The sequence below is a fragment of the Caretta caretta genome, chromosome 4 (assembly GCF_965140235.1).
Source record: "Caretta caretta isolate rCarCar2 chromosome 4, rCarCar1.hap1, whole genome shotgun sequence".
Lineage (NCBI taxonomy): Eukaryota > Metazoa > Chordata > Testudines > Cheloniidae > Caretta > Caretta caretta.
In genome coordinates this window covers 79,667,123-79,693,577 of record NC_134209.1, presented here as the reverse complement: position 1 = coordinate 79,693,577, position 26,455 = coordinate 79,667,123, and the positions used below count along the sequence as shown (strand labels likewise).

Sequence of the window (26,455 nt, the reverse complement as noted above, 5' to 3'; positions counted from 1 at the left end):
TCCTTGTGTTACAGCCAAAATATACTCTAATATAGACCTATAAACCTATTCTAATAAAATAATCAAACCCATAAGAAAATAAGAAAGTTATAAGAAAAGATATAAATGCAAGCAAGCAGGCTAGCCTTAAATGTATCTCATGTACCTGTTATGTATGTCAGTTCGTTGCCAGTGCACTTCTGTGATTGAATTATTTACCTGTGGTCAGAACTTCCCCTTAAATTCTATTTTCAGCTCCCCAAATACCTGAGGTTTTCCATTGGGCCGTTTATCTGTGCAAAGTCTATCTGTTCAAAGTTCATAGGTCTCAAGCCTTTTGCTAACTTGCTGAAGCTAATGTTTTACAGGATACAGGCCTGTAGGTTTTTTGCATTACCGCAGAATACAATGCAAAGCAGTAAATATAATAAAGGCAAACTAGCACACTGGGCTACAAAAATCAGATGTTTGTGTGGTGGGATAACATCTTTCCTATGTAACCAATAACGTGTACAGCATAAATTACTGATTTGTGCCTTCCAGAGCTGCTGTTTCAGTCTGTTTACAGGTTTAGGAAGAAAATAGTTGACATTTTCAAGCACTAGAAACTTAAAAATGAAAGCTTGAGATTCAGCAAAACAATTCTTTGGCAATAGGTGGATTACCAGGAAAATCCTGCAGCCACAAAATTGCAGATTATGACATAGGGTTTGACTTATTATGGAGATGATGTGTTCTAGAGTCTTGCTTTTAAAAACAGTGACTTAAGTTGGAAATACCTAACATCAGATATGCTACCTGTTGTCACTGCAACATCATAACAATGTAAAAGTAGAGGATACAGCTCAGCTTTTCTGTTCCCTTTTTGTTGCTCGGAAAAACTGGTAAAATTCTAGACTGAATGTAAGTGTTCTATCCCACAAAATTGTGTTGTTTTAGGTGTTCCTTGAAGATCTCCCAGAAGACTTTGCTGTTGCATTACATGAGTACAACAACAAAATAGAGGAGAATTTTGGCCATTTTTTATTTATTATTTCCAAGATGGCTGATATGAAACAAGAATACCAACTTCCTCTTTCAAGGACTGGTAAGCGAATGCTACATGTATACATTCATATTCACTGTGGTTTGCTTCACTGAAATACTGTGTTTTGGGCAATTAGAGCCTGGTCTAGTGGCAGTGTAATGTGGAAGGTAGGGGCTCAATTCCTTGTTCATAAGTCAATACATGCTAGAATCTGTATGAAAGCAACAGTCCTCTGAGGTAGGAAATATCTCACTTTGATATCTTGCAATTTTCTTGCCAACCAAAGGACCTGCACTGATGGACTCTAAAAAGGATTTTGTCAAAGCCTCATTAGAAGGAGGGTAATAATAAGGGACTTCGATGGGAAAAGAGAACAGGAGGAAAGTATGGGTTCAGACGGCAACAAAAGACTTAAAGAACCCTCTGAGTAGAAAGAAATATGGTATGATAGCATAACAGGTTGGCAGTGTTTGCCTAAAGTACCCATCTTGTTAGCAAGATCCTTGCTGCTCTAACTGAGACTACAAATCCAGTTATCGTAGTGGCTTCCATCCCTGTACATCTACATCTAGACCAGAGGATATACAGCTACTGCACTTATGACCCATCCATAGCTCTCGCTCTGTGAATATCACATAGTAACTGTGGGATGAGGGAGGTATGTTGGACCTTGGTCAATGCAGATGGAATGTTCCCAGATTGTAGCAGCAGTCTTATAAATTCTACTGAGCATATGCAAATGGTGAGCAGGTTCTTTTAAGTCAGCAAAATCTGGGTAGATTTTTCCTGGGAACCCCAGAAGATACCTCGCTGATTACAGGACTAACTGCAAACACTGCTTCACCCCCATGAAGGCATTTCTTCAAAGAAATTGATGGAAAATTAGTATTGACTAATCAGACTATTTTTCCCTAAACTCATTCTCAGAAATGGCTGAACCGCTTTTGCTGAATCTTTCAAAAAAAAAAAAAAAAAATCAGCCTGAGGCAGAAACCAAGCATGGAAAATTTCACACCAAGTAGTTAAAAACTGGCAGAATTGTAAGCATCTGAAAGCAGAGGCTTATTATAGAAAGTGATAGATAATTCTAATTATAAGCATTATCTATAACGTCAACATTATAAAGAGAACTATTAAGTCAAAAAGAGTAATAAAAATATTTCTTGCATGAATTGATAGTTTCTCAGAGGACAGTTGTGTTGCGTATGTATTCTTAAACTTTTCATTTCACACCTTGTTCTGGTTAGATTTCTCAGGTGAAGAATGCAATGACTCTAAACTGGTGTCTCACTTGATGAGTTGTAATGAGGGAAGAACAGCTGTTTCACCTTTTGCATGCCTGTCTGGAAACATGGATACTGATTTACTTCATGCAGAGACTGTCAACAGTGTAAGTTGGGGAGTTTGTAAAGGTTCACTTTGTCTATGCTCCAGAATAAATATATTTAGATACTCCATATGAAACAGGAATTGCCACTCTAGTGATAGCAGTTCGTACTTTTTATTTACCTGTTGTCTGAGGATATCAAAGTGCTTGACAAATATTAAGGAATCTTGCTTCACAACAGTTCTGAGGTAGGTATTATGCCTATTTTACAGATCAGGAGACTGAGGCATAGGGAAATTTAGGCAGCATTCTTCTGCTAAAAGAGAAGACAGTGATCTATTGCTATTAGGAAAGAAGTCTCTATCCTCTATTTATAGAATCAAATTCTACCTGACCTAGTTTCACACTGATTTTAGTAAAGATCCTCAGGCAAAATTTGCTCCATATTTTTTATTACTTCCAAGGAGTATATATTCCTAACAAGGAGCTTATTTAATGCTGTCAAATATAAGGAATATATAATGCCTGTTTTCTAGGGCTTAGCTGGCTTCCTGTTCTCTTTTGGTGCTGATTTTGATCTAATGCCCTATATAGTTTGAAATCTGTTAAGGGAGAGAGATTCTCTCTACATGTACTGCCACTGTAATTGAAATGAGTTGTGGAACTTTCAGGGATTTAACTATAGAGGCAACTGGCTGGAGGCCTGTCATTTTCAGCAGGTAACATTTAATTTTGGAACACAGTCGCTGCATTTGTTGATCAGAACCTGAGTCTTATGGGGGCCTGGTATAATGCTCATCTATTTACTCACGCTTTTGTGTGAATTGGGTGATTGTAGGGGAGCCTATGAAGCTATTTATGAGAGAATGTTTATTTAGTATGATGGAGTTGATAGTTTTCAGAGTAACAGCCGTGTTAGTCTGTCTTCGCAAAAAGAAAAGGAGTACTTGTGGCACCTTAGAGACTAACCAATTTATTTGAGCATGAGCTTTCGTGAGCTACAGCTCACTTCATCAGATGCATGATAGTTGATAGTGTTTTCTTTTAACTTAGAGCTTCTTGGATAAGCCCATTTTTATAAACAGAAAAATAAATAAAAATGTATCATAAAGAATAAAAGTACTTTTAATAATTGGTATAGGTGTTTCCTTCCTAGATTCCATAATTAGAAAAGAGACACTCAATTTTTTCAGTCATGCACTAAGCCAGCAGAGGCTTTCAGTTATCAATTCCTTAATATGCCTTCTTTTCTACACTACTAGTAATCTAATAAAATGAGAATTAGGTAACAATTGTAGGAAAATAATTTTGTGGAATATTTTAGTAATAATATTAATTTGTCTTAAAATGTAAAACTCTCCAGTAAATAAGAGGTTTCATTGATGGTTACTTTTTCCTTGTCTTTCCATCCTCCTGATAGGAGCTCTAGTATTTAACAGACTGACACTTTGTGCAGTTATTTTCCTTGCCTCTGCTTTAAAAAAAAAATCTCATTTTGTGTCTGGGCTCTTGGGTTCCATTTGCTATGTAACCTTCTTTGCATAAATTTGGAAGAAAGAATTTCAAAAAACAATCTAAACTTTAGCTCCTAAATATTTAGGCACTTTAATAAGTGGCCTGTTTTTTCAAAAAACATATTGAGGGTCCAAGATATCCCATTATTCAACAGGAGCTGCTAGGTGATCAGCATTTTTGAAAATTTGTTCAATTCTTTCGGAGTCTACATAAGGATTTAAGAGCCTAGTTTTTAGGTATGCTTGGCTGGGATTCTTTAAGAAATATTAGTTTTCATAAAATAAATTAACCATCATTATAAAGTGATGACTACTTTTATGAATGCTTTATTTCCAGCAACAGTGCCATAAGGGCTTTGTCCTGCAAACAAAACTACACAATGATGACAATGGATTTTCTGCTCTTGGGGCCCCAGTTCAGCAAGGTACTTGATCATGTGCCTAACTTTAAGCACATGAGTAATCCCACTAACTTCAGACCTTGCTGAATTTAAGCTTCCAGTATCAGACTTAAGTCTGGCACCCAGACACAGAAAAAAAAACCAGACTGTCCAGGTAAAACCCAGATACGTGGCAACTCTACTTAAGTATTAAGTTGACAGGTAGATGAGTAAGGTCAAAACATGAAAAACCCTGGATAAGCATGCAAAGAATTTATACAGTAAACCTGAAAGATCTGAATTTTAAAATTAAGTTGCACTGTTTCCTCAGGTCATATTACGCACAGTTGGTATTACTGCTGGAAATATTCCTGTACTTTGTGCAAACAAATTTGATAATCGAAGAAGAATGATGCCACTTAATGCTTATGCACTTGACTTCTATAAACATGGTTCTTTGAAAGCAATGGCACAAGATAATGGGTAAGCACCTGATGTTTCTTTGATTTAATTTTTCATCTTAATATAAGCGGGGGAATAATCCTGCTCTTGTGGGGAACCTTCCTGGCTTCTGCACTACCCCGGTGAAGTGGGCTAGCGAAAGGATCTGAGTCCTCGCTCCCACTTCCTTTACCCAGTGGCCTCCCTGCCCTTGAGGACGCCCTTCCACTCTCCTATCTGACAGAGTCCTTGTAACCCCAACAAGGCTGGGCCCAGGATTCCTGGGGGGCTCGGCCCCCAACCCTGCTGTGGTCACCTAGGACAGGGGCTAGCGTGTTCCCACTCCGGGGTACTCTCTCTGCACTGGGCACTTCTCTGACCCACTGACCATTACATACAATTTAAAGCAAATGCAAGTTATTCAATCAACAATTAATTTTAAAAAGAATAAGGAAAAAGTGGGCAAGTAAAGCTTAAGTTCAAAAAGCCTGCTGCCCTTCCATTTACTCTAGGTAAAATTCAACCTTGTGCAGAGTACAGTTACAAGGGTCACTTAAGCTTTTTTTTTAAGGACTTTAGTGGAACTTAAATGGTGCATAAGCCGTCTATGGACGACCTGCACAGAGATGAATTTCATCCTCTAAGAATGTCAAGGAGAAATATTTTACTTTTTAATATAATTTACCTGCTTTTGACTGTTGGGCATGCTTAAAAAAAAAGACTGAGCTTGAAATCCTGGCCCTATTAAAACTAGTGGGAATTTTGCCACTGACTCCAGTGGGGCCAGGATTACCCTGAATATGTATCTGTGAAACACCTGTAATATACATACTTTAAATACATCTAGTTATTTACATTTGGAAATCTTTTCTTTTTCTAGTATCCATGAAGGAGCAGCTTATCTTCTGCTGAAAGATTTTTCACTCACTATTAAAGCTATCAGGTATACATATGCTGGTGACTCTATTTAAACAAGAAAATGGACTAAAAGGGAAGTTAATTTTTTGTAAATAACTTCAGATACTTTTTAAAATTCATGGTAACTGAAATGAAAAGAAAACACTGTTTTCACTTGTCTTTTGAAAAATGTGTGATTTTGATAATTATGTCTTGTAAAAATAATTTCTATCCCTAGTAAAATAGTAGATAAAATAGTAAGTAATGGGAAATTCACTAAACATCTACAGGATGAGAGTACCATGTTCATGAGTTTAGAATAGCATGGGTTTAGAAAGATTAAATCTTGGCAAACAAACTTGACTGTTTTCTAAGTTAGACCTACAAAATCAGTGAGTAAAGGAAGGAAATAGATGTACTAGATTTGGGGCCAGATTCCTCAGCTATTGTAAATCAGCATAGCTCTATTGAAATAATGGAGTCAATGGAACTACACTAACTTTAGCTAAGAATCTGTCCCTAGGTTTTTAGTAACACATTTAACACTGTCTGTAAAATCATGTTTGAAAAACTAATTCAAAGTAAGTTGGTTAAGTACACATTTATGTTGACTGATAATTAATGACAAGACTATAAACAAAGGATAATGATAAATCTCAATATAGGTCTTTTTTCTGAGAAAAATGTTGAGCGCACTACTGATCCAGCGAAGCACTTTAGAACGTGCTCAATTTTAAGCATGTGAGTAGTTCCATTGACTTCAAGAGAGGGAGCTCAGGGAGAAAACAGCTCTCTAAGAATCCCCTTGCAGCGGTCCTCCCACATCATTCCATTAGGAAGAGACTAATACAGTATAGCATTCCATAGCTTCTTCTGGCTCTGATTTAGTAGTCCTCCTCTGTTCAGCAAAGCAATTAAGTATGTGCACATCTTTAAGTATGTCTAAGTCCTGGTCACGTCAATGAAGTGAAACACACGATTGAGTGCATTGCTGAGTAGGGATACACTTAAGCATGTGACTAAATACTTTGCTAGAAGCCAGAGTAAGGAACTTCCTGTTGGAGTAATGGTGACCAGTAAATGTAGAATTGCAGAATCTAGAACCACAGAGCTTGAAATAGTAGAGGTCCCGTTCCATGAGAGTGGCCTCAAAACGCAACCAAATCCAAGAAATTTGACTTTGAAAACTAAACTGTGTCATAGGACACAGCACTTATATGCTGTATAGGTCGTCCTGCTGATTAATTTGAGAAAAACAGGCACATGACTAAAACAACAAGGAGTCCGGTGGCACCTTAAAGACTAATAGATTTATTTGGGCATAGGCTTTTGTGGGTAAAAAAACACTTCTTCAGATGTGTGGAGTGAAAATTACAGATACAGGCATTATATACTGACACATGAAGAGAAGGGAGTTACCTCACAAGTGGAGAACCAGTGTTGACAGGGCCAATTCAGTCAGGGTGGATGTAGTCCACTCCCAATAATTGATGAGGAGCTGTCAAGTCCAGGAGAGGCAAAACTGCTTTTGTAGTGAGCCAGCCACTCCCTGTCCCTATTCAGGCTAAATTAATGGTGTTAAATTTCCAAAGAATTTTAGTTCTGCAGTTTCTCTTTGAAGTCTGTTTCTGAAGTTTTTTTGTTCAAGTATGGCTATTTTTAAATCTGTTAAAGAATGTCCAGGAAGATTGAAGTGCTCTCCTACTGGCTTTTGTATGTTACCATTCCTGATGTCCGATTTGTGTCCATTGACTTCATTTTAAAATGAATACACCCAGAGCTTCAGTTTTTAATAAATCAAACAAAATAAAGAGGGAAATAAAATGAGTTGGTAAACATATTTAACTCTAACTATAACTGCTATAAAAAGTTTTAAATCCTCAAACTGGGAGCTACTTTAACATTTAAACTAAGAAAATGTTCTTTCTTTACAAAAAAGCAACTGTACATTTAATCCTTTTCCCTTCTATTTTGCAGCGTTTCTCTAAGTGAACTCTGTGATGATGATGAGGACAATGTTGTGCAGGCATTTCACCAACTCAGTGACAGTTACTGGGAAAAACTGCAAAAAGTCTAACGCTAAAGACATAAAATCATCTATGTGCTGAAGCAACAAAATTCCAAAACTATGTTTCCTCATTTGTTATAACTTGGAAATTTTATTCTTTTGATAACTGCTTTAGGATAGTAATTTAAAATTCGTTTTAATTACATAAAGTTTTGACATCTGTCAACAATTTAATTCCTCACTAACTCAGTTTTATTATATATTTTATTGGTGTCGCTGGCTATTAGATGTGTTGATTTTACAGATTTTGTGACAATTATGGTACTCGTGGCTCTGCTGTGCATAGCAAAACATGTTTTGCTTGCCATGCTAGAGCTTTTTTTATATAAAAAGATTTAGTTTCAAGTATGTATTTGAAAGATTGTGCTAAATATTACGAATTTAAATTCAGAGATTATGTACAAAAACAACTTATGCTCTGTTTCTTTTATTAGTATTAATAAAAAGTAACTTTAATCCAGGGAATAACTTTAATTATACTCTTAAAAATAAATGTATTAATTAAAGTAATGTGTGCCATGACTTTCCTCTTATTTTTAAACTAAAATTATTACTTTTCTATTTTTTTTTGTTTATGTCCAACAGCAAGCTTTTAATGATGAATTAGTAGACTGAAGAAGCCATGACTGATATAAAAAACTGGGTCCAGAGTTTTGAAAAGGAAGTTAAAAAACTGGAAAGGGTGCAGAGAAGATCCACAAAAATGAGTGGAGGATGAGGGAAAAAATCCTTTACAATGAGAGACTTGAAGAGCTGAATTTGTTTATCTTATCAATCAATAGGTGACTTGATTATTGTGTAAAAAGACCTTCATGGGGAGAAATACTGGGTAATAATGTAGCAAAGAATGGCCTAACAAGAACCAGTGGTTGGAAGTTAAAGCCAGACAAATTGAAATTAGAAATAACCCACACATTTTTAAGGCGAGAGTGATTAACCGTTGGAGCAAACTACCAAGGGAAATGGTGGATTCTCCATTTCTTGATGTCTTCATATCAAGACTGGTTTCCTTTCTGGAAGATATGCTTTAGCCAAACATAGGTTATATAGTGGTAACCAGATGAAATTCTATGGCATGTGTTACACAAGAAATTAGGTTAGATGAGCTACTGGGCCCTTCTGTCTTAAAAATCTATGAATCTGTATAAAAATGGTGAAGGTACATTTGATCAATCAGAAGTTAGGTAAGGAAGAGAAATTATTTATGTATTCTTTTATCACTTAGAGTAAAATTCATTCCTGTGCAGCGGACCAGAAACTATACAGTTCCATCCAGGACTTACGCACCACTTAAATCCTACTTAAGACCTCAAAATAGATCTTAAGTTTGATCCTGACCAATCTTGGCAAGTGATTGTATCAAGTGGCGCCATCATCTCCATCAGGGTATCAAAGTCCATGACAGGAGCTGGCTCCTACAGCTTGAGGAGAAAAGAGCCTGTAGGAAACACGCAGCTCCCAACCATGATACATAGATTTGCAATAACTGCCAAAGATCATGCAAATCTTGGTTGGCCTATTCAGTCAAATGAAACATTGCAAACCAATTACATCATAGGCTGCAATTCCCACCCTCTCTTGCAGACAAAAGGATGCCAACATATAGAAGGCCTGCTTTTTTATTTATTTATTTATTTATTTTGTAGCTCACAGGCCCTATTAACTTTAGGATGCTTGACTTTACAACCTAAATAACATTCTGTGACATGGTACACAAGAGCAGTCCCTAACCTCAGCCCTAAATAATTAATGCAGCAGCCAATTAACCCAATTCCAGGACCTCTGGTTAGTGGAAATTTTAATAAAATATAATACAATCAGACATGAGTTGAGTTGGGTATCATTAAGAAACCCTTTCGCCCAAAAACACAATGGTACCAATCATGACAAACCTAGAACAATTATGTAGACATATATTCAAGAAAATGTTCAACTATCAACATTTTAAAAATGATATTTTAACTCAGTCATGTCAAACATTCAATCCCCATAAAGTTAAATGATGACCCTTGACTGACAGTACTGTGTTACCGGTTAATCCTGAGAACATGATTCCTGATTTTTTTAATGTTACAGACTACTATAAATGGAAGGAGTGCTTCAAGTTGATCTGCCATCATTGGCAAAAAAGACATGGTTCAGTGGTATTGATTATAAGCTTTGTTTATTACAAGAGTTATAATGAAGTACAGGTTAAGACATCAGCATCTGGCTAGAAACTACTAGAATCCATCCACAAACATAGTTACATAGCATACATTTCATAACAGAATTAATTACAGTCCAAAAATAATTTATTACAAAATCCTTGTTTTTACTCTGGTCTTGATAATTTTTAGGTATCAATGGGGAGACAAGAGTACTGACTAGTAGCTGTATCTTTGGAGAACACCATCACAAAGGATCTGGTTAAACACAATGCTCAGTGTCATCTTGCATGCTATAAGAAATGCACATATAAACTGAATTTGGCAAGGTTGGGGAGGAAGTACATTAAGCATTGGGAAAAAGTTGAAAATGCCAGCACAACCTGACAAACCCAGATGAAGATGGAAAACTACAAGTTCAATTTTGCTTAGGCACTTTGCCATTTTGTTCGTAAGGAGTTGTTTGTGCACCACGTTGGTGACCTTCTTGAGACAACTGGCGCCTTTTTCTCTCTAAGGTGGGAAAGAGCAAGGGTCACATGGCCTGTGTTCTGCCTAGTAACAGGAGAGCATAAAAGACTGCTGCACCCGAGAGGAGAAGCTGTCCTTCCTGGTGGCAGTGCAGTACATGTCCTAGCCAAGACTTGGAGGGATCTACAGAAGACCACAGAAGAAGATCCAAACTCCATAGTTCCAGCTATCACTTCCTGATTGATTCCTATCTTACCTGTATCCTGAACTCCTGTGTTCTCACCTTGCTGTCCTGATGTATTCTATCCGTGATGTCTTCTGTTGTGGGTCCATTCCTCTGAACCTGGTGTTGTATGCTGTGTACCACTGTACCTTACCTGTAGTAAATTCTCCTTTGTCCTCATGGGTTTGGTACCTTGACTTTATGTCAGTTTGTTGTGTCAACCTGTATCTGTATGCCCTTTGTGTATTGTTTTGCTGGGGGTCCTATAAGTTACTGTTTCATAAACCAATTTGCTTTATAGTTAACCATGCCCTTAGTTTTCTCTCCATTGATACATGCGGTTTCGGGGAGTGAGTCTGTTGGGTGGGGACTCTGAGATGTGGAACCTGGAGCACATCCAGTTAACCATAGGCAAGATCTGAGTTCCTGGTTAACACAGAGCTCTACTGAATTTCGAACAAAATATTAAGCATGACTGGGATGACTTCCCTAGAAGTAACCAAACACCATCTAGACTCCTTAGATGCTGTTAAATGCCAGGAAGGGACCATTTTAAAGCTACAGGATAAGCTTATTTGCACTGGTAACCCATTCATGTATGATGGACCGGAGCTAATTAATATCATGATGAAAGCAGTCTTCAGTGGTAAGATAGCTAAAGTATCAGAGTGAAGGTGGCAAGGACTATTTCAGAGCTAACTTCAGACAGGTCATTGTTCATTCCTGGTTGTGTCCAGATCTCTGCATGACACTGATCTATGTGAGACTTTGGGAAAGTGTGAGTTCTCTGTGGTACCAGACATGATTGAAATCAAATGCGATGGATCAATGGGAGGGATAGCTCAATGGTTTGAGCACTGGCCTGCTAAACCCAGGTTGTGAGTTCAATCCTTGAGGGGGCCATTTAGGGATCTGGGGCAAAAATTGGGGATTGGTCCTGCTTTGAGCAGAGGGTTGGACTAGATGACCTCCTGAGGTCCCTTCCAACCCTGATATTCTATGATTCTATGAATGCATATGTGCCCGGCAAAAAGCAAACAAATCCACATCTTGCATGGTCTTCCTAAGCCAGCACCTATTAACAACATGACCGGTACCTTAGACCAACAGAGGCCTGTCAGCACAGTAATCAAGGATGGTATGGCTGAAGTACAAGCTCTAGGCAAACTAGAAACTAACACTTGCTGAGATTTGGCAGAACACTTTATTATGAGGCTATTGAGAAAATTCTGGTGCTAAGAAGTCTACCTTGTGTTTGACATGTATGCAGAGGAATCAATTAAAATATTACAAAAAAAAGAGACTCAATGGTATTGCACCTATCCAATAAAAAATCATTGACTCCATGAACATCTCCAATGTCACAATGAAGAAGCTACTGTCTCATATTCTCACAAAAGACAAGTTTACTGTGTACCTTGCAGGAAAAATGCTTGAGCATTCCAACAATTTCTCAAAGAATTTCATCATTGCATGGCATAATGTATCTGCTGCCTCACACTGTTTAGTGGAGTTTCTTCATAGTTCCCATGACACTAAAATTATTTTGCATGCCATCAATGCCACAGATAGACATGCTACTAAAGTTTGGATTTTTGCACAAGACATAGCTGTTCTAGTGTTTTCTGTGAGATGCTACTCAAGACTTCCTCAAGATTGTGTTTTTTGTGCCTGTTGCTGGAAAACAAAATTACAGTATATTCCTCAGAGATGCGTTTCTTTCATTTGGACCATTAAAAGCCATTGTCCTGCCAGGTTTCCATGCCCTTTTAGCATGTGACACTACTGGAAGGTTGACTTTGATTCAGCCTTCAAAGACTCTCTCCTCAATATGAAGTTGCTCCTAACAATTGAGACAATCACTGATAAGGCCATAAGTGCACAGGAGGTGTTCATATGCCAAGTTTACCATTTTAAGACCAGTATTACAACACTTGCAGAGCTATGCTGGTGGATGTTCTCCAAGAAGCAGAAAAATGGAGAAAAATTGCCATCAACCATGGGTGCATTTATACCTCCTGTCAATTGGACAAATTATCAAACAATGGAATGGCTCTGGAACGATCGAGTGCATCCAAAACTACCCTCCCTTATCAGGCATGGATGGGTCTTGGAGGATGGACTATGTTATATGTATAAATATATATAAATCACACCAGTTGTATGTGAAATATCAATCCTTCGGCTAATCAAATGCTTGTGTGCAAAGACCAGATACTCACCACCATGGAAATGTTTGACAGCCTGTCTTATATGGACATGTGTGAGTGTGAGATCAGTGTGATGTGTGGAGATGATACTAATGATGACTTTGATGAACAAATGTTTTCAGTCAAGGTTAATTTCCCTAGGATTACCACAGGTCAATGTCTTTTTTATGTAAGCAATGCATGCCTGAGTTAAAGAATAATTTAAAAAGTTGATTTTTAAACACTTTCTCAAATACATATCTACATAATTTTCTAGGTTTGCCATATTTCGTACATTGTGGTTGTGGGACAAAGGTATCTGAAAACCCTAACACAACCCATTTCTGATGACATTGTATTATCAAAATTTCCACCCCCTGGAGGACCTGGAGCTGAGGGACAGCAAGTCCTTCTGCTACACCACTGAGGGTGACACCACTGAAATTATGATTCTGTAGATTTTTGTTAGGATATAGATATTCAGGCCTGTCTGGAAAGGCCTGTACTTTAAGAATTTAGGTGTATTCTTATCACTTGGCTAGTTAGAGGTATAAAAGAAAGAATCAAAATCACTGTCTGCCAGTGTAAGGTCCTTCTCTTACTGTGACAGTCTGAGGTCCTGTTCTTAGGCTAAGGCCTTTGGCTAAGCGACAGAGGCAGCCATAAGCTGGGAAGCGACTGGTCACATCCTCACATTCCAAACTAGTCACATTGAAAGAAAGTGCTATTGGGCTGTTAGGAATACAATCCTGTCCTGATAGTGCCTATCACCTCCAGAGAAAGGGAAGTGCCTAGAAGATGTAAAAGGAAATTGAGGTTGATAGTTTTCTGTCTGGTAAGAACTCACTTATCAATAGACACAGCTGGGAAACTCTTATGTCTTTATAGATGTAGTTGTGAAATCCTCACTTCTGTATTGTTTTGTCATTATAGTTCCCACTTTGCTATTGTTTATTGGCATGGTCTCTGTCTGGTTCTATGATTGTTTCTGTCTGCTGTATAATTAATTTTGCTGCGTGTAAACTAATTAAGGTGCTGGGATATAATTTGTTAGCTAATCATGTTACAATATGTTAGGATTGGTTAGTTAAATTTCAGTAGAATGATTGGTTAAGGTATAGCTAAGAATATTACAATATAAATTAGGGGCAAACAGGAAGTAAGTTGGGATTAGAAAATAAGGAAAAAGGAATTTGTATTTAAGCTCGCTGGAAGTTCACCCCAATAAACATCGAATTGTTTGCACCTTCGGACTTCGGGTATTGTTGCTCTCTGTTCATGCGAGAAGGACCAGGGAAGTGGGAGAGTGAAGGAATAAGCTCTCTAACAATTTTTACAAAAAAAGAAAAGGAGTACTTGTGGCACCTTAGAGACTAACCAATTTATTTGAGCATGAGCTTTCGTGAGCTACAGCTCACTTCATCGGATGCATACTGTGGAAACTGCAGAAGACATTATTTACACAGAGACCATGAAACAATAGCTCCTCCCACCCCACTCTCCTGCTGGTAATAGCTTATCTAAAGTGATCATCAAGTTGGGCCATTTCCAGCAGAAATCAAATTTTACAAATCAAATGACGCCTCCCTTACTTTTCTATCACTAACTTGCCCAATACAATGAGATTTCACTACATTAGGCTCCCAGACTATCTCTGAGGAACTCTTCATGGCACTTGCAGCACTACTCCCTGTGGCTCCTGATGCCTTCACAGAGCTGCAGACTCAGTGTTATAGACTACAAGTTACATTACATAGAAAAAGCTGTTTTCAGAAACCCTGAAAAGACTTCTGCTTGGAACAATTCTTATTAAAAAAAAACTTCCTTTGAGGTTTGAAGTCTGGTTGGGCAGGACCCGGAGGGCATAGGTGCTGACTTTTGGTTTTGCCGGTGGATGCCCCATCCTGGCTCCGGCCCCTCTCCCACTCCACCTCTTCCTGCCCCCGCTCTGCCCCCTCCCCTTAGGTCCTCTCCCCTGAGCATCTCCTGCCCACTGCTCACTCCTTTCTGACCCCTACTGCCTTGAAGGTGAGGTGTCTGTGTTTGGGGGGCTCAGCCTCCCGCCAAAACTGGCAATTTTCAGCATATTTATACTCTTCTTTCATATTCTGTTATTGAATGTGTGTCTATCATTGGCATCTTAACAATGTAATCATTATTAAAATAGTAATGAAATATATCATTAATAATGATGAATTACAGTATATTAAAATCATTACATTCAGCTACAAGCTGTCTTCACTAACATCCCAATTTAAAGACATTACGTTCACTCTGGGCTTCACTCCTGCTTAGGGCCTGTTTGGGATCTGAGGCCACTGATGGCTGTGGGAAGAAGGTGGATGGGAGGGACAAGCAGTGGAGAGTCTTTCCCCTCTCCCTGCCCCTTTCTCCTTTCCCTTCCTTTCGCTCTTCCTGCCCCTTTCCCTTTCTGTTGTTTCTTCTCTAAGTCCTTGCTCCCCTTCCAGCTGTTTCCCTCTTCTTGCTTCCCACCCATGTCCCTTTTCCCATCTCTCTCTGCTCCCCACCTCCCTTTGTGGTTAATGCACAGGCCTCAGGCTCAGGTGTTCTGGATTTGATTCTCTGCTCTGCCATAGACTCCCTGCTTAGCCTTGGGAAAGTCACTTCACCTCTGTGTGCCCTAGATCCCAACTGCCAAATGGGGCTATTGCTGACCCTGCCTCCTAGGCTAAATCCATTCATGGCTGTGTGATGATGGGGGAAATGGAGATACCAATGTTGGTAGATTTGGGGTGTATTTCTCCAGAGCCAGAGAGTGAGAGCCAGCTCACCAGGGGGGATGGGAGAGAGAGGGACTCAGTCCAGCTCCGCAAGGAGTGGGATCAGGGCTTTAGCCCTGCAGCTTCTGCCACTAGGGTTGCTGGGGCTCCCGAGCCGGGGACTTGAGCCCCACATGTTCTGCCAGGGTCCGGGGCTTCTCCCCCGCAGTGCAGCTCCTGCCGGGGTCCAGGGCTTCTCCTCTTTCCCCCTCCCCCACCAGCATGGCTCCTGCCAGGGTCCGGGGCTTCTCCTCCACGCCCCCCCATACCCCCAGCGTGGCTCCTGCCAGGGCTTCTCCCTAGCGCGGCTCCTGCCGGGGTCTGGGGCTTCTCCTCCCTCCCACTCCCCCCAGTGCAGCTCCTGCCAGGGTCCAAGGCTTTTCCTCCCCCTAACCCACCACTGCACCCAACCCTAGCCTAGCTGGGCTCCCTTGGGTCACCTGATGCCTGCTGTGGCCAGAGTGGAGCCTGGCTGGCAGGGAGCAACCATACAGGTGGACGTCATGGCCAAAAGCCCAAGAGGTGTGGGGCAGCCCTAGGCGAGCAAGGGCTGGCTGTGCTGCTGCTGGTAGCCCAGCACTCCTGCCCATGCCTAACCCTAAGTCTTTTTTTTGTGAGACTCACTCAGCCCCTGCCAGAGCAAAGAGGTGGGAAACAGTTGATCTGAGCCTACCCGCCAAACTGCTGATCACAGCTGCACGTAGGCTGCCCCTAGGAAACAACTCATCTGCCGAGGCACCCGCAAAACAGTTGATCCCTGGCTGCCAACAGCTGGTCATCCCAGTGGGTGCTGAACACCCCCTATTTTTTTTTTGGGCTTTTGGAGCTTGGCATGCTCCAGCCCCGGAGCACCCACGGAGTCGGCGCTTATGCCAGAGGGGATTTAAGGTGGGCATACCTGCCAACTAGGAATCAATTTTTTCCTTAAGACTAACCTTTTGGCAATAATCCCAATACATGAGTCAATAATGATTAATATATTATATAAAAGTACTTTTAATTGAACCAACAGGAAGAGTGCAGGACTAAAACCATGAAATCCCGTGATCTAATTGCTACAACCTTTGTCCTTCTTTTTCTCACTACCTCTCTACTGTTTGCTATCCTCACTCACATCACTGTAAACTATTCACGGCAGGGCCCTTATCTGTCTTTACTGTAAAATGCCTAGGGCACAGAAGAATTATTAATAGCACTAGTAATAGCGGTGGTCCAAAACCAGACTCTACCACCGAAAACCACCCAGATCTGGGGGGATTCTTAATCTGAACCCCAATCTGGACCTGAAATTTGTAGTCAGCCCTTATTTCTATAGGGTCATATTGTGATATCCTTCCACGTGTTGAACAGTACCTTATAGGTGTAAGATTCCATTCAATATGGGGAAGGATATCACTGTCTAACTCATAATGGGTAGAACCTAACACTATAATAATGGGTAGAACCTAACACTATCTCTATATTGGGTCCAACCAAAACGGTGCTTGAAAGACTAATGTGCCTTAGTTGCATGATTCTTTTCCTCTTCTTGGGAGCTGTGAGACTTGCATTACTTAAAAAGAAAAGGAGTACTTGTGGCACCTTAGAGACTAACCAATTTATTTGAGCATGAGCTTTCGTGAGCTACAGCTCACTTCATCAGATGCATCTGATGAAGTGAGCTGTAGCTCACGAAAGCTCATGCTCAAATAAATTGGTTAGTCTCTAAGGTGCCACAAGTACTCCTTTTCTTTTTGCGAATACAGACTAACACGGCTGTTCCTCTGAAACTTGCATTACTTAGAAAGTTTAGGTGTAGAGAGTGTTCCTCCATGACATGCAATTTCCCCACAATTCTTAAATCATATACGCTAATTGTTACTACTGTATTTAGAAGTGACAATCAATATGAGTTACAAAAATATTTTTTAAAACTCTTTTCCTCAGAAAGCTCCTCTTCTCTTTCAATTACATTAAAATACATGCTCTTGTTTTCTCTCCCCAATTGTCCCCATTTCCCTATCTCAAATGTCCGCAGGTAGGCATGTTCTGGAGCTGTAAAATTCAGATCCTGAACCAGCAACACCCTGAAATAAGGATTCACTGTTTGGTTTGGCCTATTATAGAAATGTGGAGGAATAGCTGCAACATACAGGTCTACTATCTAATCCACATCGCTATTTATACCATACTCACCTCATGACATCTAGAGGCTGGTCCATGAGGCTCAGCACCGCGGACCAGACTTGGGATAATACTGGGCTCTGATGTTTTGTTTGGGCATATTATAGAAACTGAACCATAAGGCACAATTTTGGTCCAAGTTTTGACGCCCCCACAGGTCCGGGGGATCCGGCTCTGACTCCGCCTGCTGTGATAAGAAAGGGAGAGCGGCTCGGCACCATAGGCCTGGGTCTGCGTTCAGAGTCAGCCAAAGGCTGGGGGCACTGGGGGCTCGTCCGGGCTTTGTCTCGGTGTCTTCCCCTTCCTTCCCCCGGGCGGGGCGGGCGCCTGCAGCTGCCGGGAGCGGCGCCAGCGGACCAAACTGGTCCCGGGTGCTTTCGAGAGGAGTCGGAGCAAAGGCCGCGGCAGCTCGGCGGGGGCGGCGACAGCAGTGGCTATAAAGAGCGCTCGTTTGCCCCTCTCGGGATGCCGGGCTCGCCGCGTCCTCAGCCGCTGGTCGCGGGGAGCAGAAGTGTAAGGAGCGGGCGCGAGGCGGGAGACAGAGCGCAGCGGGGAGAGACAGGACCTGTGCCGGGGGCTGAACTGTGGGGCGCCGGGACCTGCCTCCTGCGCTCGGGGAGGGGATGCCCGCACCTGTCCCTGACTGAGGAGGGGGTGCCAGGACCGCTCGCCTGAGCTCGGGCTGGCGATGGAGGGATGCTGGGCTCAACCTGAGCCGGCCGCTGCCCATTCTCACCTGCTGCTCCTCACATGGAGCAGGCGGGGTTCGCCTCCGCCCTGCCTCTGCTGGAAGAGGGGCTGCGATTAGTGGGCCACTGTGCCCCACTCTTCAATGTTGCGTTTAGTAGCGTTCTCAGCGCTGTAAAAGGCAGAGTAGACCTGACCCCGACCGGGGAGCACCGCGGGGCCTTTTGTTTTCGAAGGGCAGGGCGGAAGTTGTTTACGATATTAGACAATGATACCTACTATCCTGGTTTGTTTTCAGTGCGGTTTGTTTAAGAGAGCAATACTTGCTCTGCAAACTCATCTCGTTGGCATGCACAGGCTGCCAAGCTTGCTGAAGTTGACTAGATGCAACGTTTATTTGACCCACTTGATTTTCTACCTTATGTTTGTGAAAACGTCCAATTAATTATTTATATGAAGTTTATTAATACCGTTTGTTTATTTATTTGAAACAGGCCTTTTCTTTTCTTTTAGATAACACTGTGGTGTTATATGTTTCTTGATTCTGCAAGAAGGCAATGCTGTATTTGGTACTATCTCTTTCCATAGTGGAATATTTGTAAACTACAGTAGAACCTTAGAGTTACAAACACCTCAGGAATGGAGGTTGTTTGTAACTCTGAAATGTTTGTAATTGTGAACAAAACCTTATGGCTGTTCTTTCAAAAGTTTACAACTGAACGTTGACTTCCTTCAGCTTTGAACTTTACTATGCAGAAGAAAAATGCTGCTTTTAACCGTCTTAATTTCAATGAAACAAGCACAGAAAGTTTCCTTACCTTGTCAAGTCTTCTTTTTAAACTTTCCCTTTATTTTTTTAGTTGCTTACATTTTCCACAGTACTGTACTATACAGTATCTGGGTTTTTTGTTTGTTTGTTTTGTCTCTACTGCCTGATTGCATACTTCTGGTTCCAAATGAGGTGTGCGGTTGACTGCTCAGTTCGAATTTGTAACTCTAGTGTTTGTAACTCTGAGGTCATACTGTATTATTCATTACGGTATATCATCTTTTTAATTTTACATTTATTCCACTTTAAACAAATACTCAGTGAAATGTATTCTTTTAGCTCCATGATGCTAAACTTTATAGGTGTAAACCAAAGCTCTCTGTGTGGTATAATTTTTTAGTTAGACAGAATAGTGAGTACATGGTGCTTAATAGTGGGTGGTCCCTGTTCAGAAGGCTTTGTGCAGGGTCCAGTCCTCCATGCCATACTCAAGCAAAATCTGACAAGTCAAAAGCAGTTTTTCCTGAGTAAATAGTAGGTGGGCCCACAGTCTGAAGACATACACATAAAAGACCACATATATGGAGTCATAATGTTTTGTGGAGGAGCTGAATATTCTTTGTTTTGGTTTTCACCAAGAAGGTTAGCAGTGATTGGATGTCTAACATAGTGAATGCCTGTCAGGGTTGTTAAGCACTGGAATAAATTGCCTAGGGAGGTTGTGGAATCTCCATCATTGGAGATTTTTAAGAGCAGGTTAGACAAACACCTGTCAGGGGTGGTCTTGATAATACTTAGTCCTGCCATGAATGCAGGGGACTGGACTAGATTACCTCTCAAGGTCCCTTCCAGTCCTATTATTCTATGATTCTATGCTTTGCTCAACATTACCATAGTTCAGTGGGCAGTTACTAGTATTTTGTATTTCAGTAGCCCACAAGTCCTAGACAAAATTGGGGCCCCATTGTGCTAGGCACAGTACAAACAACCAATGACATTTGCTGGAAAGGTTGCATGTAAGAAAAAAATATGTCAGATTCAGCAAAATATTTAAACTTTCTGAAGTTAGTGGACTACCCATGTACTCATGCATTTGTGTAAGTGCTTTGCTGAATTGGAACCCGTGTTCTTCTGACAAAGTCAGTGGGAGTTTTGGGGTGCAAAGAATTGAGGATCAGTCCTTAGAGGGGGACACTAAAGATTTTTTTAAAAGATCCCTAAAACCGGCTTTTCCACATAAATGAAAAAAGAAAAAAAAAATCAAAGCTTTTAATCTACTTTCTGCCTTTTATTATTACCAAATACATAGAATGTTGTGAAGCTCTTTAGTTATAAACTTTGTACTTCTAAAGATAATGAGTATTAAAGTTCATATTTAAAATTGATAACCACCACATAAAAATGTAGTCCTTGACTTGTATGATATCTTAAAAGTAGTTATAACAGTACAAATTCTATGTACAGATTATAGCTATTACAGTTCAAATTTATTGTTATGATAACCATATAAGATATAGTACTTGATTTGTGTATGATATTTTAAAAATAGCTGTAACCAGGGGTGAAAGTAACTTAAAGGACTTACCGGTACACCGGAGTCCTAAGCAGGGGGCGTGGCCTCGACTGGAAGAGGCATGGCCTCAACCAGAAGAGGCAGGGCCTTTAAAGGCCCAGGGCTCCGGCTGTGACGAGGAGCCCTAGGGACTTTAAATCACCCACAGAGCTACCAGTTGCAGAGGCAGCTGGGAGTCCCGGGGCGATTTAAAGGGCCTGGGCTCTGGCCATCGCTACTGCAGCGGAGCTCCGGGCCCTTTAAATCAGCGCTGGAGCCCTGCCGCCACTATCCCGGGGCTCCAGCAGTCGTGCTCAGGAGGCTGTGGGGAGCCCGGGGCCCTTTAAAGCGCCAGCCTGGGGAAGCCAGTCCGGTCTGGCACAGCGTATTGGCTCTTGCCGGTACGCTGTACCGTACTGTACCGGCTTACTTTCACCTCTGGCTGTAACAATGCAAATATTGTATACAATACGTTTTATTTGCTTTTATCTTTCATATGTTTTGAAAGTACTGTTTTCTTGTATTTGATTGTTTATTTGACACCCTGAGCATCTTGTCTGGAGATGGGAGCTTTATTAATGCAAAACCATTATAAATGAAATTTATATTTACTAACCATTATTTGTAAGATTATTTTCCTTTTCCTTTTGTTTTATTTTGGTAACTAAAATAAAAGAGACTGTGATATCCATTTTTTAAAATTGCAGACACTAAACAAACACATAACAAGTGGTGTTTATACCTTGTGCCTACCTGCTAGGTGAATTTCAACCCTGTAAAGTAGGATGGGCACCAATAGTTATTTTTATTCATTTAAATACATCTATCAGAAAATAATAACATGGTACTGGGATCAATAAGGTGTGATATTATTTTGCTGTGGAGAAACTCACTGCACCAAATCCAAAAAACCTTATAATACTCTGCTATTTGGGAACCATATATGACAGACACTGAATCCAACACTTATGCTACTGGATCTTAGTGTGTTATATTTTCACAATTATTGAAAATATTGGCTGTCCTTTTTCTTCTTCTCCTTCTTATGACTGGAGTTTGCATTTTATTTGTAAGTTATATTTTCTCATAAAAAAGTATTGTCATTAAATGTTTGCAGTAATAAACCTGCCACATATTCTCCTTACTATATTTGTAGTGTGGAACTTATTCTAGTAACAATCTTCAAAAATTAAAATAAAATAAATAAAATAAATAAAATAAGATAGGTTGATAGGGAATTATGTAAGATAGGAGGGGGCTGGATAAGTCTTTGGTGTGTGTGAATGAAATGTAATCACTGAGATGTTGGCTATGCTGATGTGTCAGCATAGGATGAATTAGAAGATATTCTGCAAACCCTTATTTATACGAGCAAATACAAGTACAAGTAGCTCATACAAGTAGCTCCATTAAAAGCAAAGAGATTTTTAGTAATTTTAAGCTATTTGTGTTGAAAAGGCCCCAATCCTGCAAAGAAGTGCATGTAGGCAGACCCCTGCTCTTATGCAGAGCCCCAATGGCCCCTGACCAACACAGGATTGAAAAAGCTGAAAGGTGGTACAGAACCATCTTTCCCTTATTCTGGATTTACATTTTACATAGCTGAGCCCATTGACTGCAGTGGAAGTTCTGTGTTAGTAAAGCAAGCAAGATTTGGTGCTTTATTTTTCTCCATATTCCTTTAGGTGAATAAGCCATGGCCCTGTGTATGGGGCAATATAGAGATGAATCAACCCAGCAACAGTTTTGTGGGACATGCCTCCTAGCTCCCTGGCACTCCAGAGAAAGAAAGCTACTACCGCACCTCTTTAAAAGGTGCAAGATTAGAAGAGGTTCCTTGCACCTTTCCTCCCCTTCCCCTTTTGTTCACCCATTGAAGGGCCACACAATTTTTTTCTTGTTGAATAAGTTCTTGTTGAATAAGGATGACTGACTTGATGTGCGAAGAAAAAAGATTTGACAAATTTTAGGAAACTGAATTATATGAAAATGTTGAGTAATTATTGCAGAATGTAATAGTGAGTAGAGTTTGTTGGAAAATGGAAAAAATTCTCACAGGGATAGTCACAAAATGCTTTCTTTTTTTTGCCCAAGTTTTATTCAATGGAAATTTTCCAGTCACCTCTAATAGCAAGGTGGATCATTTAATGAACCAAGTCGAAGAGCACACCATAGTTACTGAAAATTAATGACTGGCGATTAAATACATTTTTATTTTTAGAGACCAAAAAGAAAGTCTGATGGCTTCTGCACAAACTGATCCTCAGGAAGATGGGAGTGTGAATGGGAGTGAGAGTGACAGTAGTGCTGATGAAGAGAGCGAGACCACGGACAGTAGTCTGGAGCATTATTCTTCCCCATTTGATGGAGAAGAAGATGGAGAAAAAGAAGTTGAAGAAGATAAAAGCCATCATGACTTTTCAGGTATATTGAGAGCTGAAGAAGAGTTGCAACATGTTTCAAAAGCTGATAGAGAAGATTCCAAAGAACTCAGGGACACACGTGAGTCCCCAAATCCTGGTGAGATGTTAGCTGCTTATGCCAGTGGTTCCCAAACTTGTTCCACCACTTGTGCAGGGCAAGCCCTGGTGGGCCGGGCCGGTTTGTTTACCTGCCACATCCGCAAGTTTGGCTGATCGCAGCTCTCAGTGGCCACGGTTCGCTGCTCCAGGCCAATGGGAGCTGCTGGAAGTGGCGTGGGCTGAGGAACGTACTGGCCGCCGCTTCCAGCAGCTCCCATTGGCCTGGAGCAGCGAACCGCGGCCACTGGGAGCCGCGATTGGCTGAACATGTGGACACAGCAGGTAAGCAAACTGGCCTGGCCTGCCAGGGGCTTTCCCTGCAGTATCGGTGGAACAAGTTTGGGAACCACTGGCTTATGCTAATGTCTAATTTTTATGGTGTTCTCTTACCACATGAATCCCTTGTTTGAGTAAAATCCATATGTTTATTTTAGAACAAAGAGAATGTCTTGGATTTCTGAAGAAACTGTCTTTATTCATTTGGAAATCCCTGTCACAAGCTAAGTATGTACAGTGAGTTTCACTGAAATAAATGTAAAAATAATTTGTTAGGAAAAAGTTTCCATTAAATCCAGTAGTTGGCATTGTTAGCATAATATAATACTGTACCTTTTACTGTGACTGTCCACTATTCATCCAGGTTTATTGAAAATCAGGCGATCAGGGTGTCAAATTAATTCTCTGAAGGAGACTGAATTCCACTTTTAATTATGGTCAGTGGGCTGGGCATTTAGGACTGTATACTCTGCTCAGTCCATAGCAGAATGCCCACTGACACCAATGGGAGGTTTACACAAAGCTCTAGCCAGTCCTCCCCAACATCTTTCTTCAGCTTCTATTCTTCCCAACAGCTCTTGTTACTAGTTCTCATCTCTGTTAGCACCCTCTCTCTCACAAGTCTCCTGTAGCTCTCTCCCAGTAGCTCTTGCCAGCTCTCCACTGCTTCTCTCTGCCTCCAGCAGTTCTCCCATGCTGCATCCTATCTGTCTCTGTGGCTCTCCTTTCCTTTTCAGGTACCGCTCACAGGCCCTTCCTATCTCTTTCAGGCAGCATTCCTCCACTGCTTTCCTGGCTCTTTATACAGCCCAGATGCCTTCTCTTAAGCCCAGTTGGCAGGCAGCTGACTAGTCATAGGTGCACTGAACCTAATCCCTCTTAAAGAGGCCAGTCACCCTGTGACAAGGTGACAATCCTACTGGGATTTTCAGAAGTGCCCAGGTGCCATCTTTCCCTCATTTCCCTGTGATCTTCAGCAGGAAGAGGTCTGGCTCCAAGTCTTCTTTCTGGCTGGGCTAAGGCAAATCTTATATCTTCCTGACATAAGCAGCCTTCATATTAGGGGTGGAGTGAAGAAAGAATCCCCCTAATTGTTGGTTTGCTGGAGGGAATCCATCATGATTAGATTCTTCTTGCTAATAGGATACGCTGACATTTCTGGGGCTGAGGAAAGAGGTAATATTCAATATCTTTTCATCTCCTTTTAAAATTCTTCCCTACTTGAAAGAACTCATCCTTTTAAGATGTTAAAAGAACTCCCTTACCTCGCTGAAGTTATTGGCATGAATATAATTGTTATATATTATAACTGGGGCTTCTGGCAAGATGGTGCCCACTATACATTCTGTGGTTGTATCCAATGGGACACTTTTCTGTCAGAATCAGGAACAGTTTCCGCAGAAACAGATATGAGTGGTAGCAGCCATAAAATTTGATTTGGGCTAGATAGCATCCACAGTGTTGAAGAGTGAGAAAATTTCCATTACATTGAATAAATGAAGAGGAATGTTGGCAGCTTATGACCGACTTTAGAGGCAAGAAAGATAGCTTTCTTCTGAATTGGCCTATACTACTCAATTTTGTCGATTTTAAAACAAGTTTTCTAGTGAATTAAATCTTTTAGCAATCAAATGTCTGCCCCCCCGCCCCCGGCATTTCCATTTGTGCAAGATTATGCTTATACTCTTTCTTTTTTCATTCAGGTATGTCAGTTTACTAAATGACTTTGTGGAGTCTGATTTTTTTGTGATCGATGGGGATTCCCTGCTTCTCAAATATTTATGCAAGAAAAGACAATATCTGCCCTTCTTTTACTTAGTTGAATGCTTTCTGCTGGATTTCACCCAAAAAGGAGCAAAATATGTAATTGTTTTCTTCAAGGTACTGTAACAACCAACTCTTATTTGCATACTGTTTAAACCACTGCACTATTTCAAAAGGAATGGATTGTAAGAAAGGAAATTTCATCAGTAGATTTTAAAAAAAATACAATCTATAATAATTATGAACCCAATCTTGCTCTCCTACCCCGAATCCATATGCAGAAGGGACCTGCTTATCTAGACCTCACATCCCCAGGCACAAGACTGACTCAGCAACAGCTGGTTTTCTGTCCCAGGGCTCTGCTGAGGAGGCAAAAATGAGAAGTTCTGAAAGATTCACGTTGTTCCCTCACTGGTCTTGCAGACATTGGACCCAGGCTTCTGTCTGTAGTAGCTATTCTGTGGCATTGGAGGATGGTGAGCGAATGAGGAGGTAAAGAGTCCCTGTGCAGTTGTCCCTGGCAGCCTTTCAGCCCTCCTTCCCCAGTCAGGATCTGTGTGGCTCTCAATGGATGCAGGATGCTTGGGAGTAGGCCCTGCAACCTGTTTCCTTGGGTTGGATAAGCCATGCTACTCCTCATGGACTGATTAGGAAACAATTTGTCACAATGAAAACCTTGCAGAGATTTCCTTTGCTCTGTGGGTTTTCCCACAGCACAAGGTTATTGGGCCAGAATGTATGTTAGGGGGCTTATTCCTTCACCCACTTACTTTCCCTGTTCCCATCTCCCACACCCACCCGCACTCCCCCCCACACCCCCACCCCCACCCCCACTTCCTCATTGACTACCGATTATATAGTAAAACTTGAGTTCTGCTTAGCTCTACCTTAACCAATCATTTTCCTGAAATTTAACTAACCAATCCTAACATATTGTAACATGATTCTGTAACCAATTATATCCCACCACCTTAATTAGTTTACACCCAGCAAAATTAATTATACAGCAAACAGGAACAATCACAGAACCAGACAGAGATTATACAGGCAAACAATAGCAAAGTGGGAACTATAATGACAAGACAATACAGAAGTGAGGATTTCACATCCCAGCTACTGATAAGTGAGTTCTTGCCAGACAGGATGCTATCAAACTAAGTTTCCTTTTACATTTTCTAGGCACTTCCCTTTCTCTGAAGGTGATAGGAATACAATCCTGTCCTGATAGTGTCTAACAGCCCAATAGCACCTTATTTCAATGTGACTAGTTTGGAATGTG

General features: G+C 40.8%; 2 protein-coding genes and 1 long non-coding RNA gene across 5 annotated transcripts in view; 2 read left to right on the top strand and 1 right to left on the bottom strand.

The window, feature by feature from the left end:
* The window catches only part of LOC125635677 (putative ATP-dependent RNA helicase DDX60), a 69,353-nt gene extending 61,263 nt beyond the window's left edge, over nucleotides 1–8,090 (top strand). The window contains exons 34-38 of the mRNA XM_048847656.2: nucleotides 919–1,066; nucleotides 2,254–2,396; nucleotides 4,559–4,710; nucleotides 5,549–5,611; nucleotides 7,543–8,090. Of these exons, the coding sequence (XP_048703613.2) occupies nucleotides 919–1,066; nucleotides 2,254–2,396; nucleotides 4,559–4,710; nucleotides 5,549–5,611; nucleotides 7,543–7,642 (606 nt within the window). The 3' untranslated portion in view covers nucleotides 7,643–8,090. The remainder of the gene's footprint in view (nucleotides 1–918; nucleotides 1,067–2,253; nucleotides 2,397–4,558; nucleotides 4,711–5,548; nucleotides 5,612–7,542) is intronic.
* The window catches only part of LOC125635678 (uncharacterized), a 47,975-nt gene extending 30,150 nt beyond the window's left edge, over nucleotides 1–17,825 (bottom strand). Inside the window, exon 1 of the long non-coding RNA XR_007356337.2 lies at nucleotides 17,619–17,825. This is a non-coding gene — a long non-coding RNA (uncharacterized LOC125635678). The remainder of the gene's footprint in view (nucleotides 1–17,618) is intronic.
* A 156-nt stretch (nucleotides 17,826–17,981) lies between these two features.
* The window catches only part of LOC125635494 (putative ATP-dependent RNA helicase DDX60), a 77,571-nt gene continuing 69,097 nt past the window's right edge, over nucleotides 17,982–26,455 (top strand). For 2 of the 3 annotated variants that reach the window (XR_012668129.1, XM_048847235.2), the window contains exons 1-4: nucleotides 17,982–18,119; nucleotides 22,836–23,116; nucleotides 23,571–23,640; nucleotides 25,116–25,293. Coding sequence is in view for 2 of the 3 variants with exons in the window: in XM_048847235.2 (XP_048703192.2) it covers nucleotides 22,855–23,116; nucleotides 23,571–23,640; nucleotides 25,116–25,293 (510 nt within the window). In the remaining variant the exon portion in view is untranslated. The remainder of the gene's footprint in view (nucleotides 18,120–22,835; nucleotides 23,117–23,570; nucleotides 23,641–25,115; nucleotides 25,294–26,455) is intronic. The other variant, XM_075127790.1, reaches the window with a different exon arrangement.